Source organism: Perca fluviatilis, chromosome 1 (assembly GCF_010015445.1).
Source record: "Perca fluviatilis chromosome 1, GENO_Pfluv_1.0, whole genome shotgun sequence".
Taxonomy (NCBI): Eukaryota; Metazoa; Chordata; class Actinopteri; order Perciformes; family Percidae; genus Perca; species Perca fluviatilis.
Window position 1 is genome coordinate 15,993,629 of NC_053112.1, and position 23,909 is coordinate 16,017,537.

Sequence of the window (23,909 nt, forward strand, 5' to 3'; positions counted from 1 at the left end):
CTGACCAAATGACATTACACCCTCCCTCTCCAACCAAACTAATCAACTCCCCCTAAATGTGGACTAATAGGAATATCTTTTAAATCAGTAAATAGACAGTGGCCTTTTCATCTTTCAACGGAAGTCAGCCACAACTGAGAGCAGAAGAATTAAATACGGAAAAATAATTGGGGTCCATAGTTTTCACAGTGCATAACACAGCTCAGCGGTAACACAATGAGCTTACAATTACAATTCTGCCTTATCTTTCGCAGTTTTACTCAAGTCATGACAAACCCTTCGTAGATATTCCCATTTTCCCTTCCCGTCAGTCTTCTTAAATTTAAGTTGCTCTTTAAAATAACTTGTCACACACTTCATCTGACAGAATATCTTTCAAAAAACAAAACACTTTTGAAGGACATTCCCCAGCATACAAACTAGGTTTTCACATCTGATTAGACATATGTTAATAAATTAATCAACTGTCATCCTCTATAGCTCCCCCCCACCCCCCCACCCCCCCACCCACACACACACACACACCACCACCCCAGTTCACCCCCTGCAAAAAAAACAGTAGTCAAACCCAAATTTCCAGCATCCTATCAACCACCTCTTTCCTGAGCTGAAACTGGCAGAAAGTCAATCTTGCATCACACTTAACAGCTTATAAAATACCATCAAAAAGTGGAGTGAATTATAGTAACTCGTGGGTGTTTCACATTTAAGTGATATGACATGACTGACAATGGTTTAAAAAAAAAGCATTTATAAGATCATCTTTGGCTGTCTTTCAATCATAGTTAGCAGTTACACAATCCCACCTTTGTGATGGCATTTGTGAAGTCAATTCAGCTTGGGGCTGATTCTGTTTAATATCAAAGCTATGGGGTCAAATAAGCGTCAAAAAGATTTGGAGATTCTGGAAATGACATTTAAAAATAAATACAAAGCTTGTGATTGTTTATCACCCTCACTGGTGAAAAATGTGTTCTTCTCAAATGTTAACCACAAATCTTCTCTACACATTCACAAACAACTCATGCGGAGTTCCCCTTACAAGCGTGATATACCACAAGTTTTGAAATGATTTCTGACAATCATTGGTCAAGCTCTAAATCTTATCGACCCTTATTTGATCCCATAGAAATCAATTTAAACTATACATTTTAAATAACCTTAAGTTAATACTGGTAGTCATGATTAGATCTTATCAAAGCCACATTCTGATGAAAATCCCCTTTGTGTATTCTCTGAATTGACCCAAATGCTGGTAGGTGAGAGACTCATGATCTTCCACAGTGCCTGATAGTCCTAAACTATGTTGGGACTCAAATCAAAAGCATTCAAGTCCTTTCAAAACACAAGCAAAAGATTTTTTGTTGACCTAGATAAATTACAAAAGGTATAAAAATGGCTCAAACTCTATCACAAATATTAACAATTTTCTTAGACAATGAGTGTTCTGGGAAAAAAAAAAAAAAAAAAAAAATCGTCAGCTATAAGTCCAGTGCATCTGAACGGCTGATGAGGTTGGTGGTAGTGCGCGTAGAGTGGTCCGTGCTGGGCTTCACTCGGGGCCATATCACATCTTAGTGCCCTAAATAGTTCACTAGCACCCACAATTCGCCACTCCAAACATTAAAAGACGTTTATCTAGTGAACCAGCATCTCCTCTACGAGCTGTCCGAGGCTGTAACCATGGGTGCAAGTGTGCATTTTAGTGAACAAAGATGTGGTCGGAGGTGAGCCGTGGTTGTGTCCTCATGTGCGCCTGGCCTTCTGTCTCTTGGCCTGACGTTTGGCTTCGTCCAGAGCGGCGCTCTCCCCGCTGGCCTGGGCCATGCTCCTCACTCCCTGGATGCGGTTCACCACCTGCAACAGGAGGGGGATTACCTGCCAACACACATCAGCAAAAAAAAAAAAAAATAAGGTATTAAAACAAATGCGTTTTGGATTAACAGTTTCTTGCTTGAAATACTGAAAAATATTTTATGTGATTAACGTGAAAAAGAACTGATTATAAAACAAGAAAAACAACAAGAAATGGGACATTTTTCTTGACGTCATTCCGAATGTTAAGCTTGGCCATGACGAAGCCAAAATTCCAGCGAGGTTTGTTCCAACTAAAGCGATTGAGAAATTCAACGGTTGAGCAAGAAAAGCTCTTTGAACATATTAGTGTGGAGCAGGTGGAGGGGATGATGTACCTTCTCGTGGTTGTACGCTGCTAACAGGAGCAGCAGAGTGAGGGGCAGAGCTATGTAGGAGCCCTGGGCAACATCCTGGTCAGGCACTTTACGCTGTGGGAAAGCACACGCATAAAACACACAACCTGAGATGGGAAACAGCTCAATCAATATGGTTATGGAGTTAAAAAAAAAAAAAAGCCATAATCTCTGTACAATATAAGTCACTACGAGTCAGGAATCCTGTGGTTCTTAGCAGTAAAAAAAACAAACAAACAAAAAAAACCAGTTGATGTTTTCTGCACAGAAAACACTCATTGGAATAGTCTGTAGGTTAAAAGGACAATTCCGGTGCAAAATGAACCTAGGGGTTAATAACACTATGTACCGAGTCAACCATTCTCTGGGATATGTTTTCATGCTAATCAAATGTGACCAGTTTTAGTGCTAATTAGCTTATAACGCTAGTCGTCGGTGCACGGGTAAAGTAAAAAGAAATCGCTATTTCTATACCACTAACAAGGCTCAAAATGGCACCACACTTCCACGGTAGCATAACGAGGGTCCCTACATGTAAACCGAAGCACTGAGAACTTGGTAAATGTACAGACAGTTTATTAAAAAGACAGTTTATAAAGAAAGTACCGTTCACGTATACAGGCGGGCGCCATCTTGGGAAAACAGTCACGACCAGCAGAACGACGAACGCCGTGTAACCGGTAACATAGCTCAAGCACGGCGTGACTGTTTTCCGTGCCCCGACGAATAGCGTTATAAGCTAATTAGCGGTTTGCGCTAAAACTGGTCACATTCGATTAGCATGAAAACATAACCCAGAGAACGGTCGACTCTGTACACAGTGTTATTAGCCCCTAGGTTCATTTTGCGCCGGATTTGTCCTTTAAAGGATGGGTTAAAAAACAAACACCTTACAGTGGGGTTGAAGGTGAGTGTGACGTGCTTGTGGTAGCCATTGGAGGTGAAGGTGACCTGAGGTAGAGTGAAGTCGTACTGGGAGCGGGACAGCGTGGAGTACAGCATCAGCACATAGCTCTGGAGAAGAAAGCAGAGTCAAGTCAAAGTCAAATTTAAGAGACTTTTTAAGAACAAATTTAAGACCTTTATCGTCCTTTATCAACTGAGCCCTAAATTCAGTTTTTCAAGCCAAGTATTGCTGAACTTGCTCTTCCCCATAGCCGAAGAATAAACATTTTTTTATGTCTGTGGTACAATCCGAAAAACAGTAAGGTGACTTTAGATCCAACAGCAGCATGTCCTGGGTCTATACATTTCTTAAATTCACAATTATGTCAACATTACGGAGATTTATACCCACTGAATCAGAATCCGAAAAGGACTTATTGCCAAGTAAGTGGCACTTATGAGGAATTTGCCTTTGTTGTTGGTGCATACATAAACATATTAAACATCAATCTGAAACGAACAATAAATACAGAAACAAATAACACATACATATAACTATTTAACATTAAGAAAAAAGGGGCTGTATAAAGTATGTAATGGTAGAATGTGAATAATGTAGACTAGAAAATCTGACTTTTGGTTTAAGGACCATGAGGAAAAGTTTCAGCAGTTTGGGCTTCACAACATCCCTAATGATTAAGAGAGCAGAAATAAAAGCAGCTACCTCTCCATCTCTGTCCAGAGGAGGGAAGTTGAAGAAGAGGGACTGTCCCAGAGAGACACTGTTGATTGGGTTGTCCAGATTGTCACTCTTGCAAAGCTTCACCTGGACAAATGAAAGGGGAGAGGGGAGAAACGTTTGTAAAACTTCAACAACTCTGCACATTCCTGCCAAGTGAGTTGCAGAAATGTATGCGTTTGTTCAATAAAAAAGGACCCCAATGCAGGGACGATTTAAGCCAAGCAGTCCTACCGATAGAGTTGCCAGATGTTCAGGGGATGTGTGGACGTTTCCGCTGAGGTCAAACTGATTGATTTGCCTGAATGCGATGATGTTGACCCCTTCAATGTCATTACTGCCGACCTGAGGGGGAACACAGAGCTTAATGTACAGATACAACCCTGGGCTCTTAAAGAAAACGCCAAATGTGAACTGTGGATAAAGCTTTGTACAAGTCACACGGTGTGATAACAGAGAATTAAGTGGAATTAAGGCATTTCCAGCCTTGCCAGAAAGATTAGGGGGCCGGCACTTTTCAGACAAGCTCAAATTATAAACCGAGAGGTTTAAACTCACAATGGGATTACCTCTGCTTTTGTTCTGCGTACAGTAAAGGGCCCATGTGATAAGGCTGCTGATAAGTCATAATCACAGGGTTCCCACAGTTACTTAAACAATTCAATAACAAAAGTTTTCCATACCCTAACTAGGTTCCATTGCCACATATAAAGGGAAAACACTAAGACACTGAAAATGTGTTACTGTTTGGACTGGAGGATCAAAAATGGCATGTTACTAGAAGTTCAAAGTTGATGAAAGATAAAACAGTTGTAGGGCTGCAGAAATAGGAGAAAAAGTCATATGGCGATTGCGATTTCCAGTTCTGCGATATAATGGTATCACGAGTTTACTTGATTATCAAGGAAAATGCTGAAAATAGGCTACGAAGATTTTGAAATGTGTATTTTTTAACTTGAACATACAAGTTAAATGAGCATAAGAAGATCCTCCCCAAGTTCTCTCACACTACACCGGTCCTCCGCTCTCTTCACTGGTTACCAATTGCTGCCCGCATCCGCTTCAAGACACTAGTACTTGCATACAGGGCCACGAACGGATCAGCCCCAGCATACATCCAGGACATGGTCAAACCCTACACCCCAACCCGTCCACCCCGCTCTGCATCAGCCAACCTGCTTGCTGCCCCCTCACAGCGAGGGACAACCAATCACTCAACGAAATCCCGTTTGTTCGCTGTCCTGAATCCTAAATGGTGGAATGAGCTCCCTATTGACATCAGGTTGGCCGAAAGCCTACGCATCTTTCGCCGAAGGCTAAAATCACATCTCTTCCGACTACACCTCGGATAAACATAAATAAATAAATAAATATATATATATATTTCTTGAAGCTGCACTTTCATATGGATCTTTGTAGTATTGCTTATTTAAAGCTAATGTACTTGCACTTACTACTTGTTGTCTGGAGTTCAGGGTTGAAAGCACTTAATTGGAAGTCGCTTTCGATAAAAGCGTCAGCTAAATGGCATATAATAATAATAATAATAATAATAATAATAATAATAATAATAATAATAATAATAATAATAAAAGAAATGCATAAACAAAAATGTGTAAAAAATAAGTGAAGATTTTACAAAATTAAATTAAAAAAATACAAATTCTTTTTCAATTAATCCATTTTGAATTCCCTTATAAACGATAACATTCAAGATGGGTGTAATATAATAACTAGTAATTAAGTTACAACATATACTTTGTACAACCTCTTCTTAAAGTCTGCATGTTCTAAACCCTCTATAAGTCAGATTCTCATGTGACCACACGCAACACACGTGCTACTGCCTAAATGCGCTTTATACATCCATGGGGTAGCGTAATTCAGAGGGCAGATTCAACACAGAAGAAGTATAATTCTGGCATTATCAGGCCGTTATTAAATTTGCTTCTTACCTCTATAGCTCTGTGTTGTGGTAAGGCCCTCTCTATGTGGTCGTTGCCTTCCTCTCGCAGCTGAATTAGATATTTGCAACCCGGCTGCAAGGAAACATAACATTCATCAAGTCATGTCACATGACTTTTAATAGTAAAACGGTTTTAGAAGACACAGTAAAGGTATAGCATTTGATTACTGCCAGGGTTCAATATGCTTGCTGTGTACAAAAACAATTATAAACACTATGTTCAAATGCTGCTTACACAATGTGTTTTACAAGGTCAAAACAATACTTTTTAAAGATTTTTTGGGGGCCTTTTCCCTTTATTTGAGTGACAGTGGATAGACAGGAAAGGTGAGAGAGAGACGGAGGATGACACGCAGCAAAGGGCCGCAGGTCGGACTCGAACCCGGGAAGCTGCAAAGGACTCTGCCTACATGGGGCGCACGCTCTTACAGGGTGAGCTAGAGGTCGCCCCAAAACAATACTATATATATATATATATATATATATATATATATATATATCCTGAGTATATATTTTTTTGGGCATGTTATAGGTTTACAAAGTGAAAAAGCCCTTCAGTCCCCCAAAGGGACTTACCATCTCCAACAGAAAACACTGTTCACAAACTGCTTCAAACTGCTCTGTTGTAGTCCAGCCTTTACACGTTATAATGCTCGCCTAGCGTGGCACGCCCTCATACTCTGCTTCTTATTGGCTAGTAGTCCTTACCTAGGTACTGCGCATGTGCGACTCCCAACAAAGATGGAACAGAAGTGAGATGTCTCACTCTGTAGCTAAAACAGAGAGCTCAACACACAGGGTGAAAAGAGGAGCTGCAGCAATGTGCAGTACAACAAAAATATGGTGTTTTTTTGAAAATTAAACCATGTAAACCTATTCTGATATAACCTCTAAAACAATTATGAACCTGAAAAGGAGCATAAGATGAGCACTTTAAAACCCTCCGATCTGATTTGAACATGTTCCTAACGTACTCACCAGCAGACCCCTGAGTCTGAAGCGACCCTCCTCATCGGTGACGGTGTCCTCGCTGTAGAGGCTACACTCTCCCTGTCCCACCGCCTCCACGGCCACATCCCTCTCTGCATCCCCACTCAGAGACTGCACCGCTCCGTAGCAGCTGAGGACGACAGTACAAGATCAGGATCATGTGCTGTGGACATTTTTGGACCCCTAGAACAAACAGCATCAAGGTACACCTGTATACCTGTACGCAGTCTTAATGCCAGTTATGTCGATACTGAGGTTTTGACCCTCCTCCACTGTGATCATCTGAGACGCTGGCTCAAAGCGGAACTCCTTCATCATGGGCTTGAAGTAGTACTGACCAGGACTCTGGAGCAGAGATAAGCAGTGGGTACATCAAATGGAAAGTAGAATAAATATATACATCAGCTGAAGCACAACACAAGTCAAAGCATCCCTTCAATCAGCTTCACAGTTTAGCATAATTAAGATCTCACAACACAGAAAGAAAATTATAATGGTGAAGGCATATTAAGAAATTGCTGGATCCCTACCAGGTTATTAAAGGTGAGCAGGCCGGTGTCCTGAGTCACCAGGTTGGAGCGAAACTGTCCTCCACTCAGAGACAGGAGGACACCTGACAGGGGAACACCATCCTCCGATTTGATCTACAGTACAGAGGGAAAGAGAGAGAGAGCACAGGTTATAGATCTCATGTCATGTCAATTAACCAATGGATTTATTTACGGTTTCAGCACTTTATATTATACTAGGGGTTAAATTGGGACGGGGCTGTCCGGGGCACAGCAACAGCACATAGGGCTGCGCTCTTCTATGTCATCAGGGGACGCTTAACTAAGCACATCTTCAACAAACACATTTTTACATTTTTCTTGGTCTTAAAAATTCCAACAATGACTTTAACACGTCATCAAACCTTGTTATATTTTATTTATGGTTTGTCAAATGATAGAAATCAGATTTTCTAGTCTATGCCCACACATGTGCACCCATGGCAACCCTGAAACCAGAACCCCATAACAAATCCCAATTTACCCCTGATTATAGCCCATGAGTGTGTCAAAACAAATGATAGAAATTGGACAGATTTGAAAAGGGTTGTAGCTGTGGATGGACTGGGAGGTAGTCTTTTCGAATAAAAAAGGAGTATGAGGTGAAAAATGCCCATTGCAATAAAGCCATACTAGCACAGAGAAATGACATCACTTAGTCAGGGCTCAAATTGCGAGAGCCAAATTGTGAAATGATGGGTATAATCAGACAGACAGGTGAGTTTAGCATCTCTACTGTTCTATTCCAGAGAGGATATACAATAGAAGGATAAATAAAGACACAAAACTCATTGTAAACGCTGTAGAAAAGATTTCAAAGCAATTCATCACACAGTCTGAAAAGGGAAACTAACACTGATCATTTGTGCCAGGATGTCATGGTCGGCGTAGATAATTGCAGACCCCCCTGACAAAGGCAGTACAAAAGGCGACGCACTGGCAGCAGCACACAGCAAAGCAGAGCAGTGATTCAACTATCAGTGATGGTTGCTTTAAATTGTGTTTTGTGAAAACAAAAGTAGGAACCAACAGCAGCCTCTCATCATGTCATTTCATATTCAATTTAAACCACATAATCAGGGCCAAGTAGTAAATGTGAACAAAGAGCTTTAATTTGTAAAGTATTCTGGATAAAAGTGTCAGCTAAATTAGTGCAGATGTAAAAGTGGCTGGCGATTACTGGGATGATAATATGTACGTGTGTGCATGTGAGGACTGGTCACATTGTACCTTGAAGGTGACACCAGCCAGCGCGAACGCCTTGAAATCTCCCAGGGTTCCCTCCACTGGACTCAGGACGAAACCTTCTTTACTGGCACTGATGTCGTACTGCCGGTCGCTGTGGAGCGGACCCACGCTGAGGCAAAGAGAGGAACACAACGGTGGTTAGGACTCCGGGTTGCATATTTTATACTGTGTGTTGTGTGATTACAATACTATTCAAGATACGTTATTGTCATTTTATGAACACAACAAAATTATGTTGGTGGCAATCAACGCAGCAGTAGTAAATAAATAAAAAAAGACATCGCACATAGTAACCATATGAGCCTTTGCAGAGTTTTTAAAAGTGTTATAGTGCTTTTGTGACAGTATTCCTTAGGTATTTGTGTGCGTTTGTGCGTGGAGAGGGGAGGGAGGGAGGCGGGGGGTAAAGAAGCTGTTCCTTAGTTATTCCGGGTTTTGATGGCTCTGTATCTTTTCCCAGATGGTAACGGGACAAACAGACAGTGTCCGGGGTGTGTTGTGTCCATGCTGATGCTACTAGCTCTCTATATGCTATCCCACATACAGAACTATTTTTGTTTCAGGGTTCAAGGCAACTGCTGGCAAACCCTCAAGACTCCCAAGACTCGCAGGAGATCTTACAGAGGAAGTGAAGGAAAATTAACCTACGGATTCATTTTGACATTTAAAATTGCACCTTCACAACATGTAATGTGGGCATCAGTAAAATTATCAGATACATATCAGTAGTTTTTTTAGGCGCTTCTTGACCATTTCAAAGTTTTTTCCCCCGACAAAAGCAATTTTGTATAGGGGCCAGTAAAAATTGACTTTGGGCAAGTAGAATTTGGTTTTCACTTGCTCGACCGGACAAGTGAAGAAAAAAAATAAATAAATAAATGAACTTAACGTTGAACTCTTTTGCGATATCCTCAGAAAGTGCAAGTCACACTAAATCTAAACCTTTAATGTCTGTGTCATGGTCGCTAGCATGGCTAAAAACTACTCTCAACCACCTGCTCATCTGCAAACCAAACAACATCTGTATAAATACTGGAGAAGAATAACTGCGCAAGCTTGAACAAAAAAAGCCAAGTCAAAAATTTAAATATAGTTTTCATGCCACAGAACGGCACAGATGCAGCGCTTCATGAGCTAAAAGCTCCAGCCCTGGCACTCTTATGTGCAGCTTTTGACAGTGTTTACCCTCAGGTCCTTTTAAACAGACTGCACAAACTTGTTGGTCTCTCAGGTGCAGATTGTGATTTAATTATCTGGGGATCTAGGGATTTTTACACTCTCTGGGCTTTAACGCCAAAGTCCTGCCAGGGTTTAAACTAGGACCCAGACATTAAGGCTGAGCAATTTTATCGATTCTGCGATATAAATCAATATTTTTTTCCCCAAGAAAGTATCGATTTTTAAGCCGCGAGTATCGATACATAAGTCCCATTCAAATCCCCCGTGTTTACCCCCGTTCACGTTGCAGGAAGAGCGATTTGGTCAGCCAGCCGCTAGTGTCGCTGTAGAGCAGCTAACATCCACTGGCGGCCCGCCGCCAAAGCTTTTAGTCTGGCCCGCAGAATAATCATGAATTCACAAAATGTAAGGAGGAAAAAAATGTGTTCTGTTATTTATCATTTCAAGCATTTAGAGCAAAAACCCAGCCCCCTGTATTTACATCTCTATTCACATGCCGGGATTCTGTACAGCGATGCCCGAGCTCCACACACACAGCTGAGCCGAGATGTGTGTGCATTAAAACACACACACAGCTGAGCCGGGATGTGTGTGCGTTAAAGGTTAAAACACACAGCACCTGACTGGGAACGATACAGAGAGAGTTACCAACGGCCGCTGGGGCAGATGAACTCACGCTGGTCTCTTTTCTGTAAATAGGCTACAATTAAAGTCAATACTTATCAATGCACTCACCTGTGTAGACCGGCATAAACATTAAAAAGCTATATTTCAATCTGCTCAGTCTACCGCGCTGTTTTACGCAAACACAGCTCTACTCTGCAAATAGCAAACTTTTACAAACAAGCTAAAACAAAAGCTGTCGGTTTGCAGTCTAACTGTTTATCTTAGTTTGCCGGGAATCTGGAAATTTGGACAAATTCTTGTAAACCTCACTGCTGGCTGAACAAACCAAACTCTCCGCTAGAGCGGACAATCTGGAGCTACTTAACATGCACGTGAATGACGCGATCGTTATGTTCGAGTGATGATGATGATGCTGGTTGTATTATTTTGCAACAACATCGTTTCATTGCAAATGAGGCATACATGACGAGTGCATAGCCTGCTTATCAGTCCATTCATCATTAAAGCTGGGCTTTTGGCTTTTCCAGTCAACTTTTCGCTTCAGCCTCTTTGACAGTGACATGTTTACCGGACAACAGCCTCTTTCTGCAAGCATTTTCCACCAATCAGGACGCTGCATACTACAATAATGTTTCCATAATCACTGACTTTAACCATCACTCCTCAGTGAACTGCCTCCTAGTCTGAGATCTTTTTCAAGTCCGGCCGCCAGAGTGCTTAGAAAAACTTTGAAAAAAATGTAGTTGATGATCCCTGCTGTAGACGCTCTGTCCAGTCAGAGACATATATTGTGTAATTGATGTTTTCAGTTCAATTAATTAAATCCAAGTAAATGGAACACTCACAAGATGTCACCAAAATCACTCTGTCCCCTTTAAATCTTTCAGAAAATGATGCAAGTGTATCGAATTATATCGAATCGTATCGTTGGCTGAATATCGTGATATATATTGTATCGCGTGAGCTGAATATCGTGTATCGTATCGTGAGATTAGTGTATCGCTACAGCCCTACCAGACATCGCTGTTGTTTCTACACTTCTTTTGGGGTTCAAATGTGATGTGTTCAATTCATGGACTGGCTTCTAGCTATATTTATGACTTGTTTAGCATATAAACGTATAGCAGAACCCTAAGATCTGGACTCCTCTCCTTTCAGCATGACAAAAAATGTAGCATCCAGACTTATAGGACGGCTGTTTGCAGCTTGTGTCGCATCCTTCCTCTAGTTTTCATCTCTCATGTGAAGTGCTGGGTTCTCATACCTGTATGCTCCCATCTCATTGGTGGCCACGGTAACGAGCGGTACAGCAGTTCCTCTTTCACTGATGGAGATCTCCACACCCTGTAGCTCCGGTGACACCTTGCCCTCCAGGAAGAGACCTGCACGCCCTGCGATGTCCACCAGCCGACCTGGACACGACTCTGTCGAGAGGGTGTCATTACTTTTAAGGTAGCATGTTGGTACTAGAGGATTTAGGATGCTATTATGTTATGTGCTCTTTCTCCATCGAAACGATACAATCGGAAGTCGGGGCAAAAATGTTATAAGCATGTGCAACTGTGTGTGTGTGCATGTGTGTGTGCAGGAACTTACCTCCAGTGATAGTTGCCTCTACCTCAGGAGGATAGAACAGTAGTTCCTTGGATGAGGGTGTCACTGTGATCTTCTCTCCAGCCCTGTACAGTCATACAGTCTATTTTAACTCACTGCATCATCACATGAGGTTCAAGACTAAGCAAGACTCTTAGACACGGTGGTTATTAATAGTCGATGTCAACCAGCCGCTAATAATAAAGTTGCGAAGTGATAGGGGATATTTGGGAGTCTAGTGTTCTGGAGGTGAAAGTCCTGTTCATTTTCTCCATAGACAATTTTAAAAAGGGACTCACAGTTGGAGCAGTTTTAAAGCTTGTCAGTACAAAAGATAAGCAACTGCGTAAGAAAATATGTAGTTAAATAAATAAAAAGTCAAGATTCAATACTTTCAAGTTGCTACGAATTTGGTGCAGTGTGCTCATTACAAAAAAAATAAAAAATAAAATAAAACATTCATAGCAGGACGGTCAATACCTAGCCTGTGGGCATTAACAGAGAAGTCGACTTGCCTTTTATTAGGAAACATCCAATCACTGAGCTTAACATTCTGTTGCATGTGCAGCTAAAAGACAAGTGGAGGTTAAATCTTATGCTTTGTAGAAAACTGATAAATACCACATCTATGGTGCCGTGTTCTGTTCCAAACTGCAATGACAAAGCATTTCAAATTTGCTACAGCTTTGATTCTCGCCTCTGTCTGAGCAATAGCAATGGCTCATGGGCACGGTTATATTAAGAGCCATCGACCATGCCAAACGAATGGAACCCAGAAACAAAAAGAGTAGGAATGGAAAAATGCAGCGCGACTGACCGGGCCCAGTAGGAGAACTCATAGTGGAAGGGGCCTGTCAGTTCATCGGCTTTCTCTTGGATAGGAGGGCTATCGTCCCTGGCACCCCCGTCCTCTTCGGCGGCGCGGCGCTCACGTTCCTGACGGCGCAGTTGAATCTCTTGCAGCTGCTGCTCCTGCCTCTGCTCCTCTAGGCTCCGCAAGGGACCCAGCACCAGCGCCGGCTCACTCTCAATAGATGATCTGACAGAGGGGAGGGGGAAAAAAAACTCATGTAAGATAGACGTTTGCATAAGGATGCCCTTTGTGCCAATATTAGCACACAGGGTTCTATGAAAAATGAGCATAGCCATGTTTAGAGCATCTTTGTAACAATTCCAAATTTTGCTGTATAATTATTTGTCTCAGAGATAATTAGGATATAATATAAATAATAATATATATATATAAAAAAAAAAGAAGAAGTATAATTGTCTCTTTCAGTCAAATAAAAAAATATTTATTTATTACTTTTTAAACAAATTAAAGCTTTGAATGAATACCAGGATACATCTTTTGGTATATTGCTGGTATGTAGTCTATATCCTTGACGTTCCACTTCTGGGATGGCTTGTGTTGCCATTTTAAACTCCGGTCGATTTATGAGAACTAGAGGTGTTGAAATGAATCCAATAATCGATGCATCGAATCGTGGACATAGAAGATGCTGCATCGATAATCGGCAGGCTCATAATCGATTATTTCGGTTTACAATTTAATGTAGGCCTAACAAACATTTCTGTTTACATATTCTGTTATGTTTTGCACATTCAGGAAGTGCCATGTGCTCAGTGGTGTAGTTTAATGTATCAGAGCATAAGTATTAGAACACTGCAGAATGTTTTGTTTTTGAAGCTCGAAAAGCTATGAATTAAATATCTTATATGGCTTTAATAGAAAAATTTATTTTACGCATCGTGATATCGAATCGGATTGCTGAGATGATAGTCGTAATCGAATCGGAAGATCAGTGAAGATTCACACCTCTAATGAGGACTGTGGTTAACCTTTTCTCAGATCTCTGCAGGGTAAATCCAGACAGCTAGCTAGACTGTCTGTCCAATCTGAGTTTTCTGTTGCATGACTAAAACAACTTTTGAAAAACGTACACGTTTCACCAAAACAAGTTCCTTCCGAGCTTATTTTGCAGCGGCATCGTGGCTTTTCTCCGGTGCTTAGCCCACCCAAGACGATTGTGATTGGTTTAAAGAAATGCCAATTAACCAGAGCACGTTTTGCTCCCATCCCCGAATGCTATGTGGAGTAGCCAGACCTTCCTCCAGCAAGCTTCGGAGGAGGGTTTGGCAAAGCGAGACAACTGGTATGTGACCCAGATAACGTAATAACATCAATTCGCAGCCTATGAAGTAAATAACACCTCTTTATCATAAAACATTTTAGTTTTAACTAACTGTATCCCCCCTTGTCATTTTTGTTATGAACACGTATAGGGTCATGTGCCAACAACTAATAATTGAAAAAATAGTAAAACTATTTCGTTCGACCAATAATCACTTCTATAATTACAATTTGGCATATCTAAACAAAATCATAACATACGCCTCAAGACCTTAGCTAATGTTAGCAATTCATTGAGTTTAAGCAGAGAAACCCGCAATTATGTAAAACAATTGACAATTAGACAATTGTGTAATTACTGTTACAGGCCTAGCCATGGCGAGTCCTTACTTGATAGTAACTGTGACGTCTAGGATCTTGTCGGTGGTGATGAGCCCAGTCATGTGATGGCGCACTGCGGTGAGGGTCAGGATAGTGGGGGCCGAGCTGTTCGACACAGGTTAACAGTCACTTGGTTGAACTGTATCGAGGGAGAACACTCTTTTAACCCAGAAATGAAAACGGACACAGCATCTTATTACTTACGTATCGTACGTGTAGAAGTCCTGCTCAAACTGGTGGCAGGAGCGAGGGGTGACTTTGTAAACACCTGGACAAGCCATTTTTAGTTGATTAATTACTTTGCTCCAGTTTTATATTTAGGTAAGTCTGACACAGACCTTTTAGGCTCAAGACACTGTACTCGTAACTATGCATGAGAGAACATTTGGTACACGGATTTTTCTTTTCTAGATATGCTAATTCATGCTAATGGGGGGGGGGTGTCAATAGAGTAAACTTCACCAGGCTTGGAGAGGCAGAAGCGATTGACTCCCTTAGAGAGGTTGTACACGCCGACGTTCTCAGGTTTGCTGCCATCTTGGAAGAACTCCTGCGCAGAAAAAAATCATTCAGTTAGAATTAGAACAATTGTGGACGTGCCACCAACCGTTACAACACACGCCAGGTACTGATTTACTGACCAAAGTAATGGCATGGGAGAGGGAGCAGCGCAGGATGTAGCCAATCTGTCTGAACTCCACCCCCACAACGTCGGAGTCCAGAACCTCCACTTCTATGGACTTGTGCTTCCAGCACCACTCCTCATGAGTAATACTCACTGGCAGGTGTAAACATGGAAGAGAACAACAAGTAGTTAACAAAATAGACTAAAAAGTAACAGGTATTTGTGGAAAAGGGTTAAATCTGTCACACCATCCAAGGAGAAAAAAAAAAAACTCAAAAGCCTTGATAACATCAGACTGAGGCTCTCCCATTTTATAATTATTTCATCTTTAAAGATTATTTGTTTTGGCATTTTAGGCCTTTATTTGTGACAGGACAGCTTAGACATGAAAGGGGAGAGAGAGGTGGACCCTCTCCATATGGGTCTCTACCACGTGAGCTACCCAGACGCCCAAATTATCTCGTCTTTAAACAAATGGTTAAGAAAGTAAACTTCTTGCACTACTCGGGCCTGGCAACACTGCACGCTGAGTAAACATGCCTCAAAAGATGCAGTGTGTGCAGATGGCTCGGAGCACACAGAACAGATTGAGTGTAATGAACAGCAGAGTGAGATGGGCTCAGCACCAGAAGGTACCAAACACACGGCTGAATAATGTGTGCTTCCTTGAAAGCTGGTGGTAAATATCAGCTATGCTCGGAAGCTGGAAATGACTAATTACTGATTTCACCGCAATCGTTGGGAGAGTAATTAGTGCAATTTCTGAATAAAATGTACACAGGATGGAGGAGTTTATATACAATGGTCGGCTTGAGTTCTTCCACTCAAAACTTGCATGCTGATTCTGCATCTGTGCTCTCCTTAAATGGTGATTTACACAACTGCAACTTCTAATTTATTACTGCTCTAATTAACCCAAAATAAAAGAAAAATCACAAAATGAAAAACAATCTCAATTAGGGCTGCACAATGTCTCTTTTTTTTTTTTTTTTTTTTTTTTAATCGTCACTGCGATATTGACTGGCGCTATAAACCCCCTGCGAAAGGCTGCGACATATCGCGAAAGACAACGATTTTTTGTGTTGGTTGAAAGAAAATATTAGTGGAAAACTACACTTTAAAATGTAGCCTAACTCTTTTTTTTGTGGTGACTTTTTATATTCAATTCAATGTTCAATAAAAGAATGTTGGAAATTATTTCCTTTCATTTGCTTTAAACAAGCAGTAGAGTTTAATAAAATGTTTATTTATAGAAAGTAATATCGTTAACCATATTCAACGATATCGCAAATCACATATTTGCCTCCTATCATGCAGCCCTAATCATAATTATTAATACTACTAGTATTTAGTATGTCAAGTGTTATTGGTAGGGAGTCCTGACCTTTGTATTTCCCTGGTAAGACGTCGTCAAAGGAGAAGCTGAGGATGTCACTGTTGCCAGGCAGCGACACCGTCCTCCTCTCTCCCTGCCGACTCACTGGTTGCAGGGTTACCGACAGGTCGTCGCAGGACGCTAGCGATCAAGCAGAGGACACAAGCTCAGTGAAAATATGAACAACTACACAAAGATGTCATATTTTAATGGGGTTAAAGCTGCATTTCAAACAAAAGTGTGTCTTTTAGAAAAAAAACTAAGTGTAAATGACAAGGTTCTTACCTAAACAGTAGACTTTTCCAGAGACAGAAGCCATAAATTGGGTGAAAAGTAGGTCTGTGAGGGGCTGGTCTACAAGGGAGACCTCCAGGGCCTGAGGCTGGAGAGCCAGGCCTGCTTTTACCTCGGCCTCGGGGAGCGACACCTGCACACATGGAAATACAACCAAAGTTACCTTGTAGAAAGCAAAGTTTTTATCTATTTATATATAAGCATTATAATAATATAATATATAATTATTATATCTCTGGCAATACATCCCAAAACTAGTAGTATTGACTAGGACTAGGATCGTTTTCTGAATCCGTTAAAGATTTGGGCTGTTGCGCTTTCCTTTAGACTATTATCTTATATGTTCATCATGTCCATTTATATTAATGACTGAAAATGGAGGCTGACAAAATTTTGGTTTTGAAAAAGTTGCTTTTTTGTTGAAATTAGGAGGAAATAGAAATTAGGACGAAATAGAAATAGGGCGTCTGACAAAAGTTCAGCTTGTCACTTGTGGGCAGTTAGGACATTCCAATAAAAAACAAAAATGCAATCCAACTGATTTTGGCGCCGACGCTCGCTCGGGTCACAGTCAGTTAGGACAAGGTGTTAGATATCTTGTCAGCTGTGCATCTTAATGACAGACTTAAAGTCACCCTAGGGTCCTTTGCACCACGACCTCGAGCCAAACACCCCCCCAGAAGCTTTTTTCACCTGGGTCTAACATTGGGCGAGTTAGCGTAGAGTAGCGTTAGCCGCTGAAATACCAAAATGATACCAAAGGTCTACACTAGTACATATAGGTTATGTACTCATAAAACGATGGATTGGAAAGTTTGTAAGTACACCAGAAGTTTATGAACACTTGCCTGCTCTCTTCTGCTCTCTGTTGCTGCTGCTACCTGCAGTTAGACTCACAGCAGCAACAACAGCAGCAGCGAGCAGAAGCCAGCAGGCAAGTGTTATTTACATAAACTTCTGGTGCCCTAAACTTTCCAATCCACGCTTTATGAGTACGCAACCTATTGTACATGTAGACCGCTGCTATATCATTCGGGCATTATTAGTGATTTAAGAGATACAAACGTGGGTCCATTAGCCCCGCGCTAAGCTATTCAGCCTAACGCTACTCTATGCTAACTCCGCCCAATGTTAGACCCAGGTGACAAAGCCCTGGTTTTGCTTCGAGTACGTGTTGCAAAGGACCCTAGGGTAAATTACTCCGAACCATCACTTTAATGACCCACTAAAACTGGGCTCTACAATTTTATATACAGTGCCTTGCGAAAGTATTCGGCCCCCTTGAACGTTTCGACCTTTTGCCACATTTCAGGCCTCAAACATAAAGATATAAAACTGTAATTTTTTGTGAAGAATCAACAACAAGTGGGTCCCAATTATGAAGTGGAACGAAATTCATTGGCTATTTCAAACTTTTTTAACAAATAAAAACTGAAAAAGTGGGCGTGCAAAATTATTCAGCCCCTTTACTTTCAGTGCAGCAAACTCTCTCCAGAAGTTCAGTGAGGATCTCTGAATGATCCAATGTTGACCTAAATGACTAATGATGATAAATAGAATCCAGCTGTGTGTAATCAAGTCTCCGTATAAATGCACCTGCTCTGTGATAGTCTCAGAGGTCCGTTTAAAGCGCAGAGAGCATCATGAAGAACAAGGAACACACCAGGCAGGTCCGAGATACTGGTGTGGAGAAGTTTAAAAGCCGGATTGGATACAAAAAATTTCCCAAGCTTTAAACATCCCAAGGAGCACTGTGCAAGCGATAATATTGAAATGGAAGGAGTATCAGACCACTACAAATCTACGAAGACCCGGGTCCCTCTAAACTTTCAGCTCATACAATGAGAAGACTGATCAGAGATGCAGCCAAGAGGCCCATGATCACTCTGGATGAACTGCAGAGATCTACAGCTGAGGTGGGAGACTCTGTCCATAGGACAACAATCAGTCGTAATACTGCACAAATCTGGCCTTTATGGAAGAGTGGCAAGAAGAAAGCCATTTCTTAAAGATATCCATAAAAGTGTCGTTTAAAGTTTGCCAAAAGCCACCTGGGAGACACACCAAACATGTGGAAGAAGGTGCTGTGGTCAGATGAAACCAAAATCGAACTTTTTGGCAACAATGCAAAACGTTATGTTTGGCGTAAAAGCAACACAGCTCATCACCCTGAACGCACCATCCCCACTGTCAAACATGGTGGTGGCAGCATCATGGTTTGGGCCTGCTTTTCTTCAGCAGGGACAGGGAAGATGGTTAAAATTGATGGGAAGATGGATGGAGCCAAATACAGGACCATTCTGGAAGAAAACCTGATGGAGTCTGCAAAAGACCTGAGACTGGGACGGAGATTTGTCTTCCAACAAGACAATGATCCAAAACATAAAGCAAAATCTACAATGGAATGGTTCACAAATAAACATATCCAGGTGTTAGAATGGCCAAGTCAAAGTCCAGACCTGAATCCAATCGAGAATCTGTGGAAAGAACTGAAAACTGCTGTTCACAAACGCTCTCCATCCAACCTCACTGAGCGGACGAGCTGTTTTGCAAGGAGGAATGGGCAAAAATGTCAGTCTCTCGATGTGCAAAACTGATAGAGACATACCCCAAGCGACTTACAGCTGTAATCGCAGCAAAAGGTGGCGCTACAAAGTATTAACTTAAGGGGGCTGAATAATTTTGCACGCCCAATATTTCAGTTTATTTGTTTAAAAGGTTTGAAATATCCAATGAATTTCGTTCCACTTCATGATTGTGTCCCACTTGTTGTTGATTCTTCACAAAAAATTACAGTTTTATATCTTTATGTTTGAGGCCTGAAATGTGGCAAAAGGTCGAAAAGTTCAAGGGGGCCGAATACTTTCGCAAGGCACTGTAAATATAACAGTATATCATTTCACTTTCAGGGTGGATTTTCCCTTTAAATCTGGGGTCATTTTTTAAGTTAAGGACCCCTTAACTTAGAGAGAGATAGAGCAGTGACCCCCTACTACATATATGGTTTAAAATGAAGTTGCATAATAAAGTGGGCCTACAATAATGTGTAGGGCCGCCTTTCTACCTTTTTGCATAGAATACTAAGCTATTAAAATGGACCTTTTTCACAGCAGACATTTTGACTTGTCATAGTAGGAAAAGCACAGCTGAAATTGATAACCTTAACGATGGCTCAGTTCCATCAAGTGTCCCAATAAGCTGTTTCAGTGAGTCAGCATGCACAATACCAGGACCTCTCCTAAGTGGAATGCAGCCATCAGTAATGGTTTTGAACACACCTGTGCTTTTCCTACTATGACATGTCAACATGTCTGCCGTGAAAAAGGTCTATTGTTGCCATGCTTTTATAAATCATGTTTAAATGTTAAAACATACATGTAGCACAGTGAACCCTTATGATAAACTGCATATGTGGATGGCCTTAGTGACTACTTTACTGTTGGAATCATGTTAAGACTTTACAATAATTTGGAGGCCCCCCCCTGCACTGACCCCCTAAGGGCCCCTGACACCCTGTTGAAGATCCCTGCTTTAAATTATTAAGGAGCCCATGCAGATAAAGCTGTACAGATTAAGTCCTCACTCATATATAAAAACCTAGATGCTGCCAGTCTTACATGGACACTGTAGTCTCCAGGTTTGGCCTGGAAGCAGAAGGCCCCCTGAGGATCAGAGTCGATGGTCCTGCTGGCGGCATTGTCTTGGCCCGGGGGTGTCAGAGAAACTTTGTAGCGGCCTTGCTGCTTCATGCCCTCGGGCAAGTGGCTGATGGAGATCTGGCCACACACACTGAACCTGTGTGGCACCAACAGCAGAATTTAGATCAAGCCAGTTAACAATGTGGTAATGTGACAAACCAAGCTGACAGCACTGAAGCTGATTTTTTCTAAGAATTGGAAATGTATGCAGCTCAAGCAGTGAGCGGACAGGCCAGACGTACCCTGCTGTGATGATGTCAGGCAGCTGGGGTGTGTTAGGGGCGATCTTCACTGTGATTGGCTCAAAGAACATGAGCTCCTTGCTGACACGGATGGTGTAGGTACCAGCAGTCATGTTCTCCAACCGGAAAGAACCATCCTCCTTGCTGAGCACTGTGAGGACAGAAGAGCAAAGTACGTAACAGTGTGAAAATGTGTATACAATGAGAACCACCGAATGCACAAGTTAGAGCATTACCACAATTGTTCAGATGTTTTTGTTGCTTTTAAGACACTAACTAAAGCGTGTAGTCTTTGAGTATGGCTACCTTTGATCTGGTTGTTGAGGGACACTGTGGCATCAGAGACACCCTCCCCACCCACGCTGTTGAGAACTCGGCCTGTCACTGAGAAGCCCATGACACGGAAGATGGGCTGCATGCAGAGCAACAGAAAAAGCATTTTGTTGTTGTCAAAATGTGGTACCATGCATAAAATGTGTTCATATTTGCATCCATCCATCCATCCAATAATATACACTGCTCAAAAAAATAAAGGGAACACTAATATAACACATCCTAGATCTGAATGAATGAAATAATCTTATTAAATACTTTTTTCTTTACATAGTTGAATGTGCGGACAACAAAATCACACAAAAATTATCAATGGAAATCAAATTTATCAACCCATGGAGGTCTGGATTTGGAGTCACACTCAAAATGGAAAACCACACTACAGGCTGATCCAACTTTGATGTAATGTCCTTAAAACAAGTCAAACTGAGGCTCAGTAGTGTGTGTGGCCTCCACGTGCCTGTATGACCTCCCTACAACGCCTGGCCATGCTCCTGATGAGGTGGCGGATGGTCTCCTGAGGGCTCTCCTCCCAGACTTGGACTAAAGCATCCGCCAACTCCTAGTCAGTCTGTGGTGCAACGTGGCGTTGGTGGATGGAGCGAGACATGATGTCCCAGATGTGCTCAATTGGATTCAGGTCTGGGGAACGGGCGGGCCAGTCCATAGCATCAATGCCTTCCTCTTGCAGGAACTGCGGACACACTCCAGCCACATGAGGTCTAGCATCGTCTTGCATTAGGAGGAACCCAGGGCCAACTGCACCAGCATATGGTCTCACAAGGGGTCTGAGGATCTCATCTCGGTACCTAATGGCAGTCAGGCTACCTCTGGCGAGCACATGGAGGGCTGTGTGGCCCCCCCAAAGAAATGCCACCCCACACAATTACTGACCCACCGCCAAACCGGTCATGCTGGAGGATGTTGCAGGCAGCAGAACGTTCTCCACGGCGTCTCCAGACTCTGTCACGTCTGTCACATGTGCTCAGTGTGAACCTGCTTTCATCTGTGAAGAGCACAGGGCGCCAGTGGCGAATTTGCCAATCTTGGTGTTCTCTGGCAAATGCCAAACGTCCTGCACGGTGTTGGGCTGTAAGCACAACCCCCACCCGTGGACGTCGGGCCCTCATACCACCCTCATGGAGTCTGTTTCTGACCGTTTGAGCAGACACACGCACATTTGTGGCCTGCTGGAGGTCATTTTGCAGGGCTCTGGCAGTGCTCCTCCACGTCTCCTGCTGTACTGGCCTGTCTCCTGGTAGCGCCTCCATGCTCTGGACACTACGCTGACAGACACAGCAAACCTTCTTGCCACAGCTCGCATTGATGTGCCATCCTGGATGAGCTGCACTACCTGAGCCACTTCTGTGGGTTGTAGACTCCGTCTCATGCTACCACTAGAGCATTCAAAAGTGACCAAAACATCAGCCAGGAAGCATAGGAACTGAGAAGTGGTCTGTGGTCACCACCTGCAGAACCACTCCTTTATTGGGGGTGTCTTGCTAATTGCCTATATTTTCCACCTGTTGTCTATTCCATTTGCACAACAGCATGTGAAATTTATTGTCAATCAGTGTTGCTTCCTAAGTGGACAGTTTGATTTCACAGAAGTGTGATTGACTTGGAGTTAAGTGTTCCCTTTATTTTTTTGAGCAGTGTAAATACAACTTGACTCTTTACCTCCAGTTTCAAACTGTTGTGTTCCACCTTAAAATTCATCCTAGAAGGAGCGACATCAAACGTAATCCGTTCTCCCCGGTAGAAGGGCACCTGGAGGGAAGGATTTCACAAAAACAGAAATAATTATATTTACATGAGAGAGAGGCAATATTTTTTTCAATGCAGCGTGCTGGTTAGAGTTACAATGCCATAAAATCAAACCCCATGTTTTACACTATTTGTTGTCTCCATTTTTCTGCAATACCCATTCAACTAATTACATTTGAGTAATCCTCTTTCTTTATGGTAGTTTTTAGTGGTAGAGTCCACCATAGCCACGCTGGATTTTAAATTCAGTTGTGGTTACAGCATGATGTAATATAGTCCTTAAATATGCTAATGTGGTTATTCAAGTCAAACGTTATGCAACCACACGTGTCACCAAACCAACCAGGAGTTAACTTTAAGGAGTACAACTTTGAGCTGGATTAGAAATGACAGGACAGCTGTCTGTTAGCTATTTATTTATTTATTTATTTTTAATAGAAAGCTTACCACGGTGTAGTCGCCGCTGGCCAGTGAGGGGAAGACGAAGGTCCCATCTTCCCTGGACAGAGAGCTGCACAGGTAGACTAGGGAGCTGTCCCCAGAATCTGCCCCATCCACTGGGGATGTGTTACAGCCACCAACGTCCTGAAAACAAGCACACCCATATGCAGCAATGTAACTTGTAATTATAATCAATACAAAATTCCATGATATTTCAGAAATCCTACTGAAACAGTATAACATACATGACTTTAATCAAATAATGCAGGATAAATCCGACAAGCCCTATGACATCCCGATCCAGTTTGACTCCCCTCCGTTTCCAGAAACGTTAAAAGGTCCCATGGCATGAAATTTTCACTTTATGGAGTTGTTTTTACATTAATATGCGTTCCCCCAGCCCGCCTATGGTCCCCCAGTGGCTAGAAATGGCGTTAAGTGTAAACCTTATGAGGTCATAAGGAGCAAGGTTACTTCCCCTTTCTCTACTTTGCCCACCCAGAGAATTTGGCCAGCCCATGAGAGAGAGACATCATGGCTTTCAAACGAGTAAAGTGGCAGTTGGTCGAGGCCACACCCCCACCCTCCACCTTGCCCCCCCCCCTCCACAATAGCTGCAGACAGAAATGGCACA

The 23,909-nt window shown here is 42.1% G+C and overlaps 1 protein-coding gene across 1 annotated transcript in view; it reads right to left on the bottom strand.

Moving 5' to 3' along the window:
* Positions 1-743: 743 nt before the first annotated feature.
* Positions 744-23,909, bottom strand: part of nomo (nodal modulator) — a 40,244-nt gene continuing 17,078 nt past the window's right edge. The window contains exons 23-46 of the mRNA XM_039795602.1: positions 23,282-23,419; positions 22,748-22,837; positions 21,041-21,146; positions 20,735-20,885; positions 20,412-20,589; positions 16,786-16,927; positions 16,510-16,641; positions 15,142-15,278; positions 14,963-15,050; positions 14,705-14,768; positions 14,510-14,605; positions 12,803-13,024; positions 11,989-12,071; positions 11,657-11,816; positions 8,569-8,695; positions 7,321-7,434; positions 7,008-7,135; positions 6,779-6,920; positions 5,790-5,873; positions 4,069-4,179; positions 3,820-3,921; positions 3,105-3,224; positions 2,193-2,285; positions 744-1,878 (exon numbers count right to left, since the gene is read on the bottom strand). Of these exons, the coding sequence (XP_039651536.1) occupies positions 1,747-1,878; positions 2,193-2,285; positions 3,105-3,224; positions 3,820-3,921; positions 4,069-4,179; positions 5,790-5,873; positions 6,779-6,920; positions 7,008-7,135; positions 7,321-7,434; positions 8,569-8,695; positions 11,657-11,816; positions 11,989-12,071; positions 12,803-13,024; positions 14,510-14,605; positions 14,705-14,768; positions 14,963-15,050; positions 15,142-15,278; positions 16,510-16,641; positions 16,786-16,927; positions 20,412-20,589; positions 20,735-20,885; positions 21,041-21,146; positions 22,748-22,837; positions 23,282-23,419 (2,940 nt within the window). The 3' untranslated portion in view covers positions 744-1,746. The remainder of the gene's footprint in view (positions 1,879-2,192; positions 2,286-3,104; positions 3,225-3,819; positions 3,922-4,068; positions 4,180-5,789; positions 5,874-6,778; positions 6,921-7,007; positions 7,136-7,320; positions 7,435-8,568; positions 8,696-11,656; positions 11,817-11,988; positions 12,072-12,802; positions 13,025-14,509; positions 14,606-14,704; positions 14,769-14,962; positions 15,051-15,141; positions 15,279-16,509; positions 16,642-16,785; positions 16,928-20,411; positions 20,590-20,734; positions 20,886-21,040; positions 21,147-22,747; positions 22,838-23,281; positions 23,420-23,909) is intronic.